General features: G+C 38.9%; 2 protein-coding genes across 8 annotated transcripts in view; both read left to right on the top strand.

Annotated features, from left to right (window-relative positions):
• Nucleotides 1-8074, top strand: part of DMXL1 (Dmx like 1) — a 91365-nt gene extending 83291 nt beyond the window's left edge. For all 7 annotated transcript variants that reach the window (XM_082783173.1, XM_082783177.1, XM_082783174.1 and 4 more), the window contains 6 exons: nucleotides 390-517; nucleotides 683-775; nucleotides 1247-1338; nucleotides 1969-2021; nucleotides 3726-3943; nucleotides 4365-8074. In XM_082783173.1, coding sequence (XP_082639299.1) covers nucleotides 390-517; nucleotides 683-775; nucleotides 1247-1338; nucleotides 1969-2021; nucleotides 3726-3943; nucleotides 4365-4589 — 809 coding nt within the window. In that variant the 3' untranslated portion in view covers nucleotides 4590-8074. The remainder of the gene's footprint in view (nucleotides 1-389; nucleotides 518-682; nucleotides 776-1246; nucleotides 1339-1968; nucleotides 2022-3725; nucleotides 3944-4364) is intronic.
• A 2657-nt stretch (nucleotides 8075-10731) lies between these two features.
• TNFAIP8 (TNF alpha induced protein 8) overlaps nucleotides 10732-17821 on the top strand; it is a 63599-nt gene continuing 56509 nt past the window's right edge. The window contains exon 1 of the mRNA XM_082782634.1: nucleotides 10732-10853. Coding sequence (XP_082638760.1) covers nucleotide 10853 — 1 coding nt within the window. The 5' untranslated portion in view covers nucleotides 10732-10852. The remainder of the gene's footprint in view (nucleotides 10854-17821) is intronic.

Below are 17821 nucleotides of genomic sequence, written 5' to 3'. Positions count from 1 at the left end.
AGTTGTGTAAAGTTTATACACTACAGAATAGCCTTTGGAAACAATGATTTTTTAAACCAAATGAGTATTGTATTTCTTGTTATTTTGACTCGTATGAAGGATAGAAGGATAAAGCTACATTAGTATCAACAAGTAAATAGCTTCATATTTTAGAACCATCTAAGTAAAGTTGTTGAATAATAAGCACGTACAGCTCAATAAGATTTGAATAGCATGGGCTAAGTTTCAGTGGATTATGCTGGATACTGTGACAGATGCTGTGGCTTCTGTCAAAACCTGTTTTGAGGATTTTGTGAGCTGGTGTGAGATTTCCTAACGTTTTGGAAGAAACCTTCCTGCTCAACTACAGGGATGCCTGCGAAAAGTCAGTTAAATGTTTTCTTTTGCAGATCTGACAGGTGCTCAAGATGGTAGTGTAAGAATGTTTGAATGGGGTCATGCACAGCAAATCACTTGTTTTCGGTCTGGTGGCAACTCAAGGGTAACTCGAATGAGGTTCAATTACCAAGGAAATAAGGTAACTAGACGATGCTTCTTTATTTACCCTATTCTCTTTCCTCAAACAAGTTGTAAATTAGCTGATGCTTATCATATTCTTCCAGTCTCAAGTATCTTCTCTGAATTGTGGGAAATAATTTCTCTGTAACATATACATACATATTTACAATTTATCTCTTTTCAGTTTGGAATTGTTGATGCTGATGGGTATATAAGCTTATATCAAACAAATTGGAAATGTTGCCCACTTACTGGAACCTCACCAAAACCATATTTGGTAAGCAGAAAACTAAACTTGCTTCCATAAACTTCTGTTGTGCTCTTTTATTTCCTTGCATCTTTAGACGTGTTAAGACTGAGCATGTTGTGCTGATAAACCCGTACTAATCAAAGTTTAATAATACATTGTTGCTATTCTGTAGTTCATTTGACTGACAAATTCTCAAATTCTAATCATACTACTGAAGCTGCAGAGTGGGAATTGCAATGTCATAACTGAAATAACTTTAATGTTCCTCAAGAATTACCAATAACTGACAGTTGTTAAATAATCATCAGTAAAGGGGGGACTGGAAAGTGTATTTCCATGAAAAATTAACAGTCTCAGAAGGTATACAAGTACCCTTATATCCTGTGTTCTTTAAATTGCTTTTCAAACAACCCACCTTCCTGAGGAAGTTTAGGCTTTCACATTTACACAGTATTTGTTTCTTTTTTAATTAATTATTTCTAAACTGCCTTTTTTCAGATCTGGCAGTGTCATAACAAAACAGCCAATGACTTTGTTTTCATCAGTTCATCATCTTTGATAGCTACAGCAGGATTGTCTTCTGACAACAGGTAACAACTTACTAATTGTTGCTCTGATAATGTGTAAAAATGAAATGGTACCATGTTTTTTCCCTCCTTCCCATGTTCTGCTTCAGCTTTTTAGTGATTCTCCGTAGGCAGTTTAAGAGCAATGTGCATACTTCCTCACCTCTTTGTGGGAGGTAGAGAGAAACAATATTTACTCCTGAATTCTATTTGCTTACTGAAGGTATGTAGGAGGCACAAAACCTCTGTTCATGTTCCATATGAACCTGTAAAAGTATTTTTACAGACTTAAGTACTTCTGAGTAGCTCTTCAGTTAACTCTTTTAGGTTTGGGGATTAAGTTAGGTTAGGATGAAGTAGCAGCAAGAATTGCTAACATTCATCTACAAAAGATTGTAATCTCAAGATGAATTCTTTATGAGAGTAAGTGGTAGTAGAACGATTGTGTAGAATGTAGAACGATTGTCATGTTCTTTCAATGTATGTGTAACAAGGAAAGTAATTTGGGGTCTGCTCAAAATTAATAACTTTTAAAGCTTTTTTTCCCCATGCTTAATGCCTGAAACAGTTTTCCTAAGATTAGTAAGACTTCACTCAGTTGTTCAAAACATTTAAGCACATTTCTCATCGAATTAAATTTCTTTTTTTCTACAGAAATATTTGTCTTTGGGATACTTTGGTTTCACCTACAAATAGCTTGGTGCATGGTAAGTAAAATACAGTGAGCAAAATACTTGATCACCATAAAAATACCTGGAAAAGTTACTGTGGAAAGCAGTTTTAATACTAGTAGTAGAACATCTTTCACTGCCTCATGTAGGTGCATCAGCAGGAATCTAAAAACATGTTATTGAGAAATGATACAAGACTATATAAATGGTTTCATGGACATGAACACCTTCCTTTGCATAACTTCTGTCTTTGCACCACTAGTGCAACCCCTGAAAGCCAGACATCTGTTATTTGTGTTTTTTTTAAAGACTGAATAAAACTTTTTTTTTTTTTATAGTGACTAACATATTTAGAAAACAGTAACTATAAAGCTGTAAAAACTACGTTTTTTTCCCTGAGCTACCAGAGCTGTGTTTGCATGGGTACATGTATGCATACACATTCTTGAGCTCCAAGTTCCTATGGCTGTGTACTCATAAGTCAGAGAGGCCCCACTCAACACTAAGCATTAGATCAAATAATGGTACTATAAAGATAGCTTTAAACACTTCTAGGTATATTGTCTGTTTGAAGAATATGAGTGGACATGCTTTTTAAGAACAGTAATATATTTCATTGCCTCAGTTAGAATCCTACACTCAGAAACCATGATTATGAAATGGTTCTCTGAAGTTATGTACATGAATAAATACGTCACGTTTTCTAGGAAATCTACCTTGATTTTTTATGAATAGATTTCACAAGCAGATGTACAAATAAGATCTCATATAGTCATTTTCAGAGTATAAATTTTAAAGATGTGCTCACTACTATATTTGTTAAATACACAGTGCATCTTTGCTTTCAAAGATTGTCCAGTCATTTTTATTCTATGTATTATGCCAAATATATTGTGGAATGTTTTAAATGGTTTCTGGGTGTGTGTAGATACAGCTTTACAAAAAAATACTTCAGAAGAAATACTCCTGTAAGTGTGCTTTTTGAGATGTAATGAGTATTTAGCTGGGTTTCATTGTTTCTATTACTAATATTTTGTTGCAGTGGAAAAGAAAAAAATTCCAATGTCTGAAACACAGGATTAGTCTGAGAGAGTGAAGTTGTGAACTCCTTGTAACTGAAGTCTGGTAAATGCTTAGGCATTATATGTGAGGTGCATGAAATTTCAGAACAGATTTAGAGAACCCTTTGAATCACAGGTACAATATATTAACATATTAGGATTTATAGCATCTAGTCTCAAACATAATGAGCTTTGTTCTGATAACTGTAATCTTACTCGTACTTCTACTCATTTGGAAGAGTAGACATACACAAATCTGTAAACCAGCAAATTTAAAGTAAAATAGCCAGTGGAAACTATTGTCATAAGATATCTGGTCAAGTAATTCAGGAGGACATTTTGTATAGGAAATATGCCTTGAGATAATAGTTATTAGAGAACTTGAAAAGTACCTGTTTCTGATCAAGGCTTAGTAGTTTGTGATTACACAGGGGCAGGAAGAAGGGTATAATTTTTCTTCCATACAGATTATAACTGCTTCACTTGGCAATAGTACAACCTCAGGATGTCTGATGTAAACCGAGCTTCAAATACATATATTGTACTGCATTAAGTAGGCTGGCTGTGGTCAGCTGGATTATGACTTCAAAACCACTGTTGTTACTGTGTTGAACTATTAGACGTTCATGTCAAATTAACATTAGTACAGTGTATTTATTTAAATTACTTTGGCTTTCAGCTTTCATCTGTCATGACAGCGGAGCAACTGTTCTGGCATATGCTCCAAAACATCAGCTCTTAATCTCTGGAGGAAGAAAAGGTTTCACATGTATAATTGACCTCCGCCAAAAACAGCAGCAACAATTACTCCAAAGTCATGATTCTCCAGTCAAAGCAATTGCTGTTGATCCTACGGAAGAGTATTTTGTCACAGGATCTGCTGAAGGCAACATAAAGGTATTAATAAGAGGAAGGGAGCAGAGAGGTGATAATGTGTAAATTAATAAAAAGGCACCATGCATAAGTGTGGAATAATCAGAGATCACATATTCTGCATTTGTTCTCAATCCTGCATTTTCACATATAGTACTTTACTTAAGAAATGTTAGTCTTACCTTGCAGTAATCTTAGTACCTTAGTTAATCTTACATTAGTCACCCAATATATTTCTTAGTGTAAAAAATGAATATTAATATCCTATAACAATGTAATGGCAGATTGCTACATATCTTTTCTTTTGTAATTAGTGTCAGAAAGATGAATGCAGAACGTAGTTCACTCCAATTTTTCTGTGACTCATTATGAGTGAGATATTATTACTGATTTAAGATCATGGTAATTACCATTATGAGAGATTGATGCTTTGATGCTTTTTCAGGTATGGAGTCTGTCTACATTTAGTCTTCTTCACACATTCATCAACGAGCATGCTCGGCAGTCACTCTTCAGAAACATTGGGACCGGAGTCATGCAGATCGAGACAGGACCAGCAAATCACATATTCTCCTGTGGTGCTGATGGAACAGTGAAGATGAGAATCTTGCCTGATAGATTCAGCCCCTTTAATGAAGTGTTAAAAAATGATGTGAAGTTTATGATCTAATATTTTTCTCAGCACAGTGTATAACATTCCCCTTCAGCCATCTCTGAAAATATTTTTCTTGAAACTAGCCAACAGAGCAGATCTATAATGATAGCTCGTGCCACAAAGATGCTTCTTTTGTTTTCATATTTATTACCTGGAGCTTTTAATCCCTTATGCACTGATGCCTTAAAGATTAACAAGGTCCTTCAGATTATGATTGTTGCCTAAAATAAAAGCTATACAGGACTCTGAATTATATATTTATAATTTTCCTAAGATGTTGCTGAAGCAGATTACTCCTCCTTTTAGGTAGTTACACTCCCACCAGGAGTATACCATCTGGGCATGGCCTTTATAACCAACACCTGGCCTTTTTCTGACAGCAGATCTGGATAGGAACCTTAGATAATGTTACTCTTTCACTGTGGCAACTTTAACTGTCTCTCATAATCTTGTGTAGTTGGCCAACAATAAAAATTCATACCTGTATCTGGAAAAGAAGCAAAGCCTATTTTAGTTAGATACTCCTAGTGTATCAGAAGCTGGCCATGCAACATTCGTATGAGCTGCTGTCTGTCTCCATTCCTGGAATCCAGGCTGTATACCTCTTTAACTCACTTGGTCTCTTTCCTCTGATCTAGGGTATAAGAAACTGAAGGACATTGCGTAACTTGTCTTCTGTTCTATGGCTTGACTCATTGCCATCAGGATGGCAGACTTAGCTTTTAAAAAATAAGTATTTTTTTTTTTTACCCTGAACACTCCCTTTACAAAAATATGTAAATATTAATTGATATCTTCCTATTCAAATTGTCAAGATTATTCATGAAGATACAGTCTTGATCAAAAAAGTACAGGAAGATACTACTTTAAGGATATGGCATTAGAATTTCTTCAAAGAATATTTATTTGCATGTCTGTAGAGGAGAAAAAAAAAAAACTAATTTATTTTTACATTTTTTCCAGTAAGACTTTATTTAGCCCAAAGATACTCAGTTCATTCTTAGCACTTAAGTTCTTGTTTGTCTGCTTTTCCTAAATACTTTAAAAAAGTAAACAGGAAAAAAAGTTCAACAGCAAAGTACTTCAATACTGTCACTCTTTGTACTGTATGTTTACATCTGGTTTAAAATGAAAGGAAAAGTATATTGAAAAGGCTAGATGGATTTTTTTTTTGCCAAAATATTAAACTGCATAACTTAAATGTTCGACCAAAATATTAATGCACAAAGCCTTTACTTTTTTTTAGTCAGCTAAAAACTTTTTCTGTAAGTATTTTGGTTTATTTTTCCTGACCTGATTCAAAACTTGAGAGCTTGACAAAGGTTTAATTTGTAAATTAGTTGTGAGGCTGGGTTACTTGAATGCCAATGGTGTACTTTTTGCTAAAAGATATTTTGTGAAATATAGCACCAAGATATTAATTGTAAGATAAACTTGTCAGATTAGGAACTATGGGGATAAATAAAGCATAGTAGAAGTGAAGGGCTTGTAAAATGAACTTTGTAACATTCTCAGGATGCTTCTATCTTAAGAATATAAAATTGTTTAAAAAGATTTTGTAAATTGTATTAAGGTCATTTTAAATGTATGTTCGCAAGTTGCAGTGCAAACACTATGAAGGTTTTTATGCACATAACCTGAATTTTCAAATTGTGCAATAAAAAGAATGTGAAAACTTTGCCATGAAGAAACATCGTGACAGCATTTCGAACTGGTACAGCTGTTCAGTGGTTCAACTGTAATTGTTCTTCCACAACACTTAGTTATAGATTGAAATCAAATTGATGTTAAAACAGTTTAAGTACAGTGATGGTCCAGAAAAGTGACTGACGAAAAGTGACACCACCTTACAGAACAGACTTGCCCAATGTGTGTCATATCTGCTCAGTGACTGAGTTCCTAATAACCTCTATTCCTATTAAAACGGGAAAAACATGGAGTTACCAGTAGCACACTCCTTAAGACAATTAACTGAAACCCTGACTTTGTAGCCGCTTATATACATGCATTAGTTTTATGCAACCACTGAACTAACGAAGTTATATTCAGAAAAGGAAAAATGTGCAAAACTATGACAACATTGTATAATGATGTCCTTGATGTTTTGTCCTTAAATATATATAGATAGATATTTCATTAGCTTTAATATTTCAAGCTTGTTTTATTGTACTGGCATTCACAAAAAGCTGTCTTTTCATCTGTGAACTAACTGAGCAGATTTTATGTGGAATTTGCCAAGACATACAATGTTGTCATTCTTCTGAATTGAGCTGCACTATGAATATCCTGGAAAACTTATGCTTATACCAGAAGAGTAATGACTATGAGCAGGCATTTTCAATAATGTTTATAGTTACCATAAGCTACTCTCAAAACTAAATTATGTAAAATCACTGTGTATTTGCCCACACCTTCATAATATTTCCAATAAATCATGCAGAAAGTCAACCTTCTAGATTTCCATGTTGCTGCTACTTCCTTTACAAATCAGTTGTATGCTTGTATAATGTTAATTGATGTTTAACAATTGTGGTAAGTCATTTTATTGGTAGCTTTATTGTAATGATGGAATCAATGGATGAGTTAAATTCTGTTCTATCTGAAACTTTTTAAAGGGACATTCTCAGCTTTAAATCAAGCCATTGGGGAAAAATCAAACTCAAAAACTCTGCTAGCTGTTTGTTCAACAGCTTCCACCACTTCATCTTTCCAGCAATTAGTGCTTTCCTCCCTATTGCTATGCAAGTAAGTCAGAAGGTTGATACTGGCTACCCAGGGTCCTATGAATGCGGTAGCTGTATGCACAAATTTAACTTAAAATTTACGTTTCCCAGTGTTTGATCTCCAATAATCCCATAACAAAATAACTGAGTTGATAATGTCTCTTTTAAATGTCATAGACTAGCAGTTGTGACTTGTGTTTGTCCATGTAGTAATACATAATGCGATCAGTTTTTCAAACTTGTGTTGTTAATTGATTTGGTTACCTTAAGCAGATTTGTGATCCAAGTTCTTCACTATTACTTTATTAACATGTGAGAGTTAAACTCTGGCCATCTGGGTACTTAAACTGACTGGCTGTGTGACTTGCAAAACAGGTAATTCTCAGCTGACAGCTGATATCGCAGAATGTTCATGGAAAAGGATGGCGAGTGGAATAGACTTAGATTTTGTACCACACTGATGTGGCACAAGCTGAGCTTATGTGTTCTGATGTGTTTTAGGAACCTCGCTACCACTTGCAAGAAAAAAAACTTTTGGGGATATTCTACATTAGGTACTGCTCCCTTCCTCCTAAGAGCACCCAATGTTAGCGTAGTTGCAATAGGTATGAAAATAAGCAACCGTGATTAAAAGACAATAAGCTTGGAGCCTGGATATGTTCTCCAAGATAATTTTTCAAATGTTTATTTTTACTAAAAGTAGCAAAACAGCCTCTAATGGCAGGTTCAGCACACTGATCAAATACTTTCTATAAAATAAAGATACTGATTTACCAAGTTTCTTGGTGTTTTATTCTTCCCCATTTCTAGCTCTAAAATCTATCCTTTTTTTAATCTTCTTGTCTGTCTTTATTTTAATACCTTAGCTTTGTTTGCACATAAGAAAGCTAATGTCTTTTTTTTTTTTTTTTTTTTTTTTTTAAGTGTAGCACATTATTTAACTATCAGTTGCATTCGTTGTCTTACTTCTCCGTGCATGGTGCATCCTGTCATTTTCCTTGGTAATGCTCACTCTTTAAACTAGAATCACAGAATATATGGAGTTGGAAAGGATCCACAAGGATCACTGAGTCAAACTCCTGCCTTCACCCAGGACAACCCAAAAATCAAACAATATGTCTGACAGCGTTACTGTAACACATTTTGAACTCCATCATGCTCAAGGCCTTGGTCCCTGCCCTGGGCAGCCTGTCCCAGTGCCCGACCACCCTCTGGGTGCAGACCCTTTCCCTAACCCCCAGCCTGACCCTCCCCTGTCCCAGCTCCATGCCGTCCCCTCAGGTCCTGTCACTGTCCCCAGAGAGCAGAGCTCAGCGCCTGCCCCTCCGCTCCCCTCGTGAGGGAGCTGCAGGCCCCCATCAGGCCTCCCCTCAGCCTGCTCTGCTCTGAGCTGAACAAACCAAGGGACCTCAGCTGCTCCTTTTATGTCTTACCCTACAGATTGTTCACCATCTTGGCTGCTTTCCTGCCCTACTTTGGTTGCACTCTAATAGTTTTGTGTTCTTCTATTGTGATGTCCAAAACTGCATACACTACTTGAGGTGCAGTTGTCCCTCCTGGCTGCCGGAGCACACTGCTGGCTCATGTTCAACTTGCTGTCAAACAAAACCTGTACCTGCCTTTCTGTGGGGCTGCTCTACAGCCTATTCTCCCCTGGTCTGTATGTATAGCCAGGGTTGCCCCTTCACAGGCGCAGAATCCAGTACTTGTTAAGCTTCACATTGTTGGTGATTGCCAGGCTCTCTAACTAGCCAAGATTTCTCTGCAAGGCCTCAATACCCTCAAGGGAGTCAGCTGCTCCCCCTTTTTAAATGATTTTGGTATCATTTAAAAACCTACTTAGTACATATTCACCATTTACTATAACCCTTCAAGCCCATCAGATTATGTATTTATCCAGCTGTATGCTGGACATTTTTTCCAGAAGAATACAATTTTGAAAGCTCTGCTGAATCCAAAAGGTCGTATCAACTGGCTTCCCTTGGTCAATTAGGTGGATGACCTTGTCATGAAAGGAAATTAATTTTTTAAATGGAACTTCCCCTTCATGAACCTGTGACTGGCTATGACCAATGACCACATTTTCTCTCAGATGTTTTTCAGTAACTCCCTGAATTATCTTCTCTATAGCTGAAGTGAGACTGACAGGCCTGTAATTACCAAGGTCATGTTTCTTGTCCTTCTTGAAAACACGATGTTTGCCAGCTTCCAGTCAACAGGGAATGGTCCCAAGACCATTCAGAAACAGCAAAGAGGGTCTCGTGATGACCAGCTCTCTGAGTAACCTGGGATGAGTCCCATCAGGCCCCATAGAGTTTGTCTCCCTCAGAACTCATCATCAGTGTTGAAGACAGGTGAAGGATGTTATAAACTTTTCTGCATTACGTCCCTCTTTGTGAGGTGACCATCCTCAAGAAGTAACAGCGTAAGGTTTCCTCTGGTCCTCCTTTTGCTGTTAATATGCTGAAAAAAAGCCATTTATATGGTGCTCTGCAGTAATGGACAGTGTCAACTCTGAGCTTTGACCACGCTAATTTTCTCTATACAAAGGCAAACAGCATTTTTGTAGTCATCCCATGTTGCCTGACCTCACTTTCAATGGTCAGACACTTTTTCTGCCTAAGCTCTAGAAGAAGATCCCTGCTCAACCAGGCTGACCTTCTGCCCTGCCTGCTTGACTACCAGCATTTTGGAATTCCCTGATTCTGTGCTTGTAGCACCTCTTATGAGGTGGCACTTAAAAATTGACCAGCACTGATGGGCTCCGATGACTCCAAAAGCAGTTCCCTGAGCAGCCTGAAGTCTGCCCTTACTGAATCCAGGGTTGAAGTTTTTTGGTGACAGCTTTCCTCTTATCAACAAAGATTTTAAACTCAGCTACTTCATGGGTACTATGGCCAAGACTGCCACCCACGGAGACCCTCTCTGTTCACCAGCTACAGCTCTAGGAGGGCACCTTTCCCAGTCAGCTCCCTTAGTACCCGTCTAATTTAAATGATAAAGGCTGTGAAGGTCTTAAGGAATGCTTAACTCTCCAATTTTCTGGAGAGATGTGTGCTCCCACTCAAATAATTACACGGTAGGCAGCCAAAATTAAAAACACCTCCCTGGAACAAAGGCACGACTTTACCCGGGGGCTGCTGTACGACAGCAGCACCTCCTGTGGCATTGCTCCGGGGAAGCACTGCACAGAGGAGCACCCCAGGAGCCTCCTTTCCCCCGAACCAAGTCGGGCGTGTGTGACCCCTCACCGCCTACCCCGGCGGGGGGGGGCTGTGCCCACCAGCCACCTTTATGCTTTGTGCGACTTTTTTTTTTTTATTACACGGTGTTGGCTGCCCCAGCTGCCCACGGGGAGCAGCGGCAGAGCCCAGCCGAGCCGGGCGGGGCGGAGGAGGAGGAGGAGGCAGGGCCGCCCCCCTTCCTGCCGCGCCCCGCGCCGCGGGGAGCCGGGGCCGCCTCAGCCGGGGCCGCCTCAGCCGCGCCCGCCTCGCCTCGCCTCGGCCGCGCCGCTGCCGCCGCTCCCCGCCGCCGCCGCCCCCTTCGAGCCCCCACAGTAAGTGCGCCAGGAGCCGGGGCTCCGGGCTCTCCTCGCCTCGCCTCGCCTCGCCTCCGCCGCCCGAACCGGCCCCGGTGCCGAGCTGGGACGGGTCCCGGAGCTGAGGGAGGGCAGGGTAGAAACGAGGTGCCGGCTACGGGAGGGCTGGGTTTGGCTTTGGAGTACCGCCAGGAGAAGCGCTGCTGGAAGGGGCTCCGGTCCTGTGCAGCTCGAGGGGGCAGAGCACGGCTTGTGAGGGGGCTGGGTAGCCAGACCTCCCCCGTTCCGGAGGTCTGTGCCTGCAGAGAGGTGTGCGTGTCCTCAGTTACCAGGCATGTGCACCGATAAATCAAAATCAGCCCGAGCGATGTGTCCATTTGCACGCACCTCGCTCCCGGTACACTGCTTTGCGTTGCGCCCTGCACCCTGTGCTGCTTTGCTTTGCACCCACCATCACGCCCCACGCAGTCCCCGCAGGTTGAGAGTGGGGCTGACAGCCTTGCGTGCCTCATCTTGCCAGCTTACCTTGCTGCCACCTCCCTGGGACAGAAAGGTAACGCCTTGTGTTTCCAGGCATCCCTCAGGAAGCACATGCCGAGTGCTAAATGAGCAGGATGCCTTTTTATCCTTGCCTCGCTTTAAAATGAGGAGGAGAAGAAGAAAAAAGCCTCCTTAAGGGAACGAGCTACTTAGGTACGAGACAGAGGTGTCCACACGTTCACTGCTCATCTCAGAAGTCTGTTTCCTACGAGGTCAGAAGCATTTTCTGCTTCTGTCAGATAAGCCGCATAAAAGTTTGTTGAGACACTGAGCAGGGCCTGGTAGGAGAAAACGTCCAGAGTGGAAGAGATGCGCAGTGGGAGGAAGTCCAAAAACTTTTTGGGGAAGGAAAAATTGGTGAACGTGGAATGCGATTGGAAGCAGGAAGAAGGAAATAAAATGTCCTAGAAAGCATATTTGTTTATTTGACCTGGAAGCAAGCGTACGTGGAAAGCCATCGAAGCTACGGGGCAGACCTGCGAGCAGATGTGAGGAGCGCAAATGCATGGGCTCGACATGGAAGTCGCTCGCGCGCTGTTTGCCTTGGTGACAGGAAGCCGCTCGCTTCCGTTAAATAGTAACTAGCGTAATCTGGCCAAACCTCGATGTCAGTGAACTTTGTGGCTTAATTTGCCTATTTTTAGTTTTCTTCAAATACTTGCTGTTAGGTAAGGAATAGTAACTGCTGCTTCAGATGGCTGAGGAGACAAGCAAACGGTTGAGGAATCTCAACCTTGGTCAACTTCTGATTTCGGTTTGCCTGGACAGGTCCTGCAAGAGGTTGGTAGGATGCCTGGTAGTCTTTAAAGCAGGTAGCCTGTCCCTACAGGTTATTTTTATACAAACAGCAAAAGTACTGAATAACAAAGTAAGGTATGTAAACAGTAGCTGGTTTGAGAGGAGCTACATCCATAGGATAAATTCTCTTCTAAATTGCTAGTGTTCCCTCTAAGCTCACCTCTTAACAGTTGTTGTTTTTTTTTCCCTAGAATTTCCCTTCATTTTTTTTTAAAGTTATTCATACACCTGAACAGACCAAACAAAAAAGGTACCTAAAAAGATTAAAAACGAAAAAGTCACTAAGTGATATTTGAGGTGATCTTAGCATTGGCTGTAATCCACCTAAATTACCTGCTTAATCTAAATGGTTGGAAATATGTTTTCATCATTTCTTACGTCATTGGAGTAGTTTCTGTCTGCTTGGGAGTACTGTCTGGTTAAATTGGGTTTATACATCAGAGAGATGCAATACAAAGCATTTGGACATGTACTTCCTGTCCTCCTTTTTTTTGTTGTTTTGTTTTACACCCTTTGTAGTTTCTTCCTGTTTGTTGCTGTTGTTGGTTGGTTGTATTTTCCCTCTGTGAGGTAGGCCATGCAAACTACTTTCATCTTCCCAAAGTGACAAATTTCTTACTCTTTTTAAGTTAGGTTTTGTGTATCAGGTTGGTCTGATGAACAAAAGAAAACTTAACTGAAAAATACAGGAAGATTGTACGCAAGGTAGGTCTGAACGTGCCTCGGGATACATTCCCACGATACGCGCCGCAGTTCAACAAATTCTCTCGTCTGTTGTCTGGAAGATTGATGTAGATTATGTTGTGCTCCAAGAGCTGGAGAGTTAATGGCAGATGGCTTAGGGACTCCTTTAGGATTGGTGTCCGTTAGGTTGCAAGAAGAGAAAAGAAAATCCATTCTCAGCTCTGATGTAGCAGGAGGTCTGGTCATCTTTATTAGAGACTGGCTTTGCAATCAAAGAAAGTGGTTATGGCTTCAAATTAGTTATGGCTTGTCTATTTCTCTTTGCCTCCAGCATCCTCAGATCACAAGACCTGGAATAAATGTTACATGTGGTCACAAAGAAGTTAAGATGGCATTTTGGCAGTTCAGCAAAGTAGCCAGCAGTTTCACCAGCAGTTCTTTCGCTCTCTTCCCATGTAATGCTTTGCTCAAACCAGAGCTGCCTTTTGCAACTTGAGCATGGACTGACCTCACCCGCTGCTGAGGAGTTTGGGTTTTGTGTGGTGAGATTGAGGTATGTGATGTGCAGAGCACTTGCCAGTTTCATTAGCATTTCTAATGAGCCTCAGAGAAGGGGCAGGGTGCAGAATACCGGATTTAAACTAGAAGCGTGTGCTTCAGGTGCTGTTTTCTGAACTGGTCATTCAAACCATCATTTAAACCCAAAATACCACTTCTCTCTTCCTGTCACTCTGATAAAGCGTGGGATTTCCACAGTGGCCTTGAATTTAGTAAGATAGGTGTGTGAGGTATCAGATAAAATGCATACCCTTTAAATGATGCAAGTTAAGGCTCTTTGTTAATTTAAACTCTGTTCTTGTTTAGAGCCCCAGAGGGTAAAAGTGAGGGTAAAAGGTAAGTGTCTCAGATGTTGATCAAACATTACAAGGACTTCAGAGATGTTAGAGACTTCAGAAGTGCTACCTGCCTCTGAGATGATAAAACCATAAGGTGGCATTGATTAGTTGTTAAAATACATGCTAAGGATTAAGGTAAAGAAGGTATCTTTATTAAAATTTGCATTTTACCTGATGCTTTCTCATTAAATGAAAGCATATTTCATAATAGGTGAATTTTAGTAATAAGTATGATTGGTTTAATCTAAGATCTCATTTTTCTTCCAGAATTAGGGTTGGGTATTCTTAAATTTTCAAAACATTTAGTTGTGAAATTCAGCTTCTATGATTGGATCAACAAAACTTGCCACTCTCATGACTTACTTGAATTATAATGGCTTTGAGCATATAAAATATATGACGTACTTGTCAAAACTCAGTGTTTTCTTCCTCTTCATGGAATAACACAGTGAAGAATACAGCAGCTCTATCTTGCAGAAATCAGGCTGGTGCATTGTTTTCTAATGGTAGATACTTAGATGCATGTTTGGCTGTGAGTGATAGTTGTTAAATCATCTGGAGGAGGCTTGAGCAATAGGCTGGGCTCCGGCTGCATCCACAGTGGAATACTTGGTCCATTTAGCATGTGTCCAGAGGTCCCAGAATTCAGAAATAACCAGTGGAAATGCTGTGACATAGGAATTCTATATTTATTACCCAGGTCAGTAGCTGAATTATTATTTTGTGGCAATTATTCAAAATTAGCTATCTCAAGTAAATACAGTCTTTTTATTTTTTTCTTTCTTTTTTCTTTTTTCTTTTTTTTTTTCTTTCCACAGTGAAAGGCTGCATTGTAACTTTATTTTTGCTTTAACAGCACAGCTTTATGGGAGTGTGTTTGAATGCTGTGCCTGCTCTAAGGAGCTGATCTTGAGAGAGCAATTCAGGAAATGGGATAACAAAGCAAGCTTTTAAAGAACAGTGACTAGTGTTCGATACTTTGTAATAGTATATGCCTTACTTTCTTATAGTGTCTTCATTTCATATTTACAGTTTAACTTTATGCTAGTCAAATATTTTTTTAAGAACAGTGTAATTTGTCTTATGTGATGCTTTGTCTGCAGAAGTTGCTGGGGCTCAGATATATTCAAGATTGTCCACCATAAATAACTGAACTGAAGCAAAACAGACAACCATAGTCCATGTTATTGCTCTGTGTGGGAAATAAGTGGAAAAGGACAGAATAAATTAAACTGGAAGGTACTGAGAAATGGGATAGTAAGGTCTATCCTGAGAAAGCATCTTTGCCTCTTGAACTTTGAGGTTGAATACATATTTGTGCAGGAAATAAAAAAAAAAAAAAAAAAAATGTAGCTACCACTAATTTTGAAGCCCACCATTCAGTCCAGCATAGATATAATACGTAATTTCATGGAATTGGCTGTTTTGGAAGATGTGTTAAATATTAGTGTATTTAACAAGAAAGAAAGTACTTTACCTATGAGGGGAAAAAGCACTGAAGAAGGAGATGGTCTTGTTCAAAAACACGTTAAAGTGGAATCTATCAAACAAAATGCTAAGACATTACAATGATTGATTAGCAAATATAATGTCTGTAAGCATTCTGGTTCTCCATGAAAATTAATTTCCCTGTAGTTTCAAGTTGAAATAAACTGGTACTGGACCCAGTTCTCTTATAGCTGTGGCAACCACTTTGACTTTGGTAGGTAATACTGACCTATCAAAAATATATTGGGGGTATTGCAGAGTATTTATCCAAATAAAGTATTTTATGTGCAAGTACAACTGAAATTCTGGAAGCCAATCGAGAAATCCTGAAATTAAACCAAATTTCAGGTGATCAGGACTGTTCTCTGTCAAAACTCTGTTACCAAGTCTTCCAGACATCCACACATCACTGCTCTCACTCAGTCCTAAAAGAAACAAAACCTACCTTCGTGTTTCCTCTAGGTCTGGGCAAATCTAAGGTGTAACTAAGTCATTGGTATCAAAATCAGGGTGGGAAAAAATCTTTTTTTTTCCTCTTCTTGTGATTACTAGGTTTCAAAATGTGTGTTAGGCAGCAGCTCATTTTTATCCATAAATGGTCCTCTATAAAGCAGAAGGCCTTTTTCCTGTTAGACATAAATAACGAAGTGCTCCTAAAATATAATTCAGCTTTTTGTCAGTGTCAGAAATTGCCATTTGACTCACTGAAAACATTTTAGTTTTATTTTTATACAAGTAGTTTTGCAGGGGTTTTTGGTGCTTCTTTGCTTTGACGAAAGAAGAGGAAGTTGTTATGTCAGTTACTATTAATAAAGCACTGCAGTTTTACATGAAACAATCAGTTTTTAGAGCTCTCTCCAGTATATTGTGGTTAACTAGTATGAAGTATGTTAGATGTGGATAAAATATACCCCTATCTTTATGTCTGTCCCAAAATGTTTTTCAGATTGTGGATTACTTAAATACCTGTAGAAAAATGCCAATTGATACTGGAGGCCACCTATGGTTTTCTGTCTTAGCTGCTGCAGGTGGTACTCTCCTGAGTATGTACTGAGTATGGGCAGGTGTAAGAAAATAGAGACAGGGGTCTGGTTAAGGAACCCTGTAGTTAAGTCCTAATTGTTAAGCCAGTTTAGAGTATTTCTAGCTAGATACATGGTCATTTATGATATCCTTGCAGACTTCTTGGTGGAAGAAAATTTGTTTCATATATGTGTGTAGCCCTTGTGTGCAAAGTAATTTTCAAGTCCTGTTGAGAAACCCTTGCCCATCTTCAGCTTGTCCCACATCCTTCCTCCCCAGCTGGCACCACAAATTCTGTGTTTTACTAGCTGGGCTTCAGGTGACTTTTGTAGTTCATGTTTCTTTGCAAGGTGGAAAAAAAATCAAGAAAAATTGTTCATCAAAAAATATTTATTTAGTCAATAGACACTGACATTGCTTAAAATTTTCTCATCTTTGTGTCTACAGAACTGTCTTCATGAATACTAACTGCAGAGTTTTTATTTAAAAGAAAAATCCATTTCTGAGGATAGTTTGTTGACATCCTGAGCTTCATGCTCAGTGATGTATTTTAACTGCTGATTTTATTTTGAAGAAAGTAATTTACTACTATTGGGCCTCCAGCTTGTAGTGTTTAGGATTCCAGACATAAAACCTGCCTCAAGGAGTCTAGATTTAGTCTTATCTATGGTACTGCTAGCACTTGTAACTGCACTATCGTTTTGGAATGATAGGAATGATTTTGGAAACAGCAGTGGGTATCTTAGGGGCATGTAGGACTTAATTATTATAAGATAAAAAGGCTGGATCCTTTGTAAAAGACTTCTGAGAGGAGAAATAAAATGTAAATAGAGGGTAAAGCAAGAGAGACAAAGCAAAGCTTGTTTTAGGACTCTGCTTAGCCATTCAAAAATTTACAAGTCAAGTTGGAAGAGGCAGTTGATAACCTTTATCTTAGCTGTGTAGTTATGGCTATTATTACAGTGAAATACGGAATAATATGGCTTGAGTGCTTTTTTTTTTTGTGTGTCTTTGCTGTCTTTGGAATGCTGCATAATTTACGTAACAAAATCTAGAAGCTGTCGTCTAATATTTTTATGCTAACCTTGTGATACAAACTGACTCTGTTGCATTTGAGATAAAAGACAGATCTGCACTGGAGAGATGACAGGTTAAAGATTTCTATTTTTTTTTTCCCTATTGTGCTTCTTTTAAGTTAGTAAAAACAACTATTTTAAAAATGTGCAGTTCATCTGTAGGGATCTCTCCTGCTGAAGTCTCAAGTGGATTCAGGATGAGCGTAGCAAATGTATTCCATTCTGAACGTATTCCTGTGTTTTTTCAAAGTACTTGGATATATATATCCAAGTATATATATATATATATGTTTCAAAATGATTTAAACACATCGAAGGGCAATTAATGTCTTTTTCCTCTGTTTGACTACTGCTTTCTTTTTTTCTATCACTGAGTAGCACTTAATATTAACAATAAAGTGGCTAAATGACAGAATCCTTTAGCCTCCTGTCTGATGAAATAACATCATGAAATAAGATAATATAGGTCTGTTACTGTAAT

Source organism: Aythya marila, assembly GCF_965140915.1.
Source record: "Aythya marila genome assembly, chromosome: Z".
Lineage (NCBI taxonomy): Eukaryota > Metazoa > Chordata > Aves > Anseriformes > Anatidae > Aythya > Aythya marila.
The sequence above is the reverse complement of the archived record's forward strand: the minus strand, read 5'-3'. Positions and strand labels throughout refer to the sequence as shown.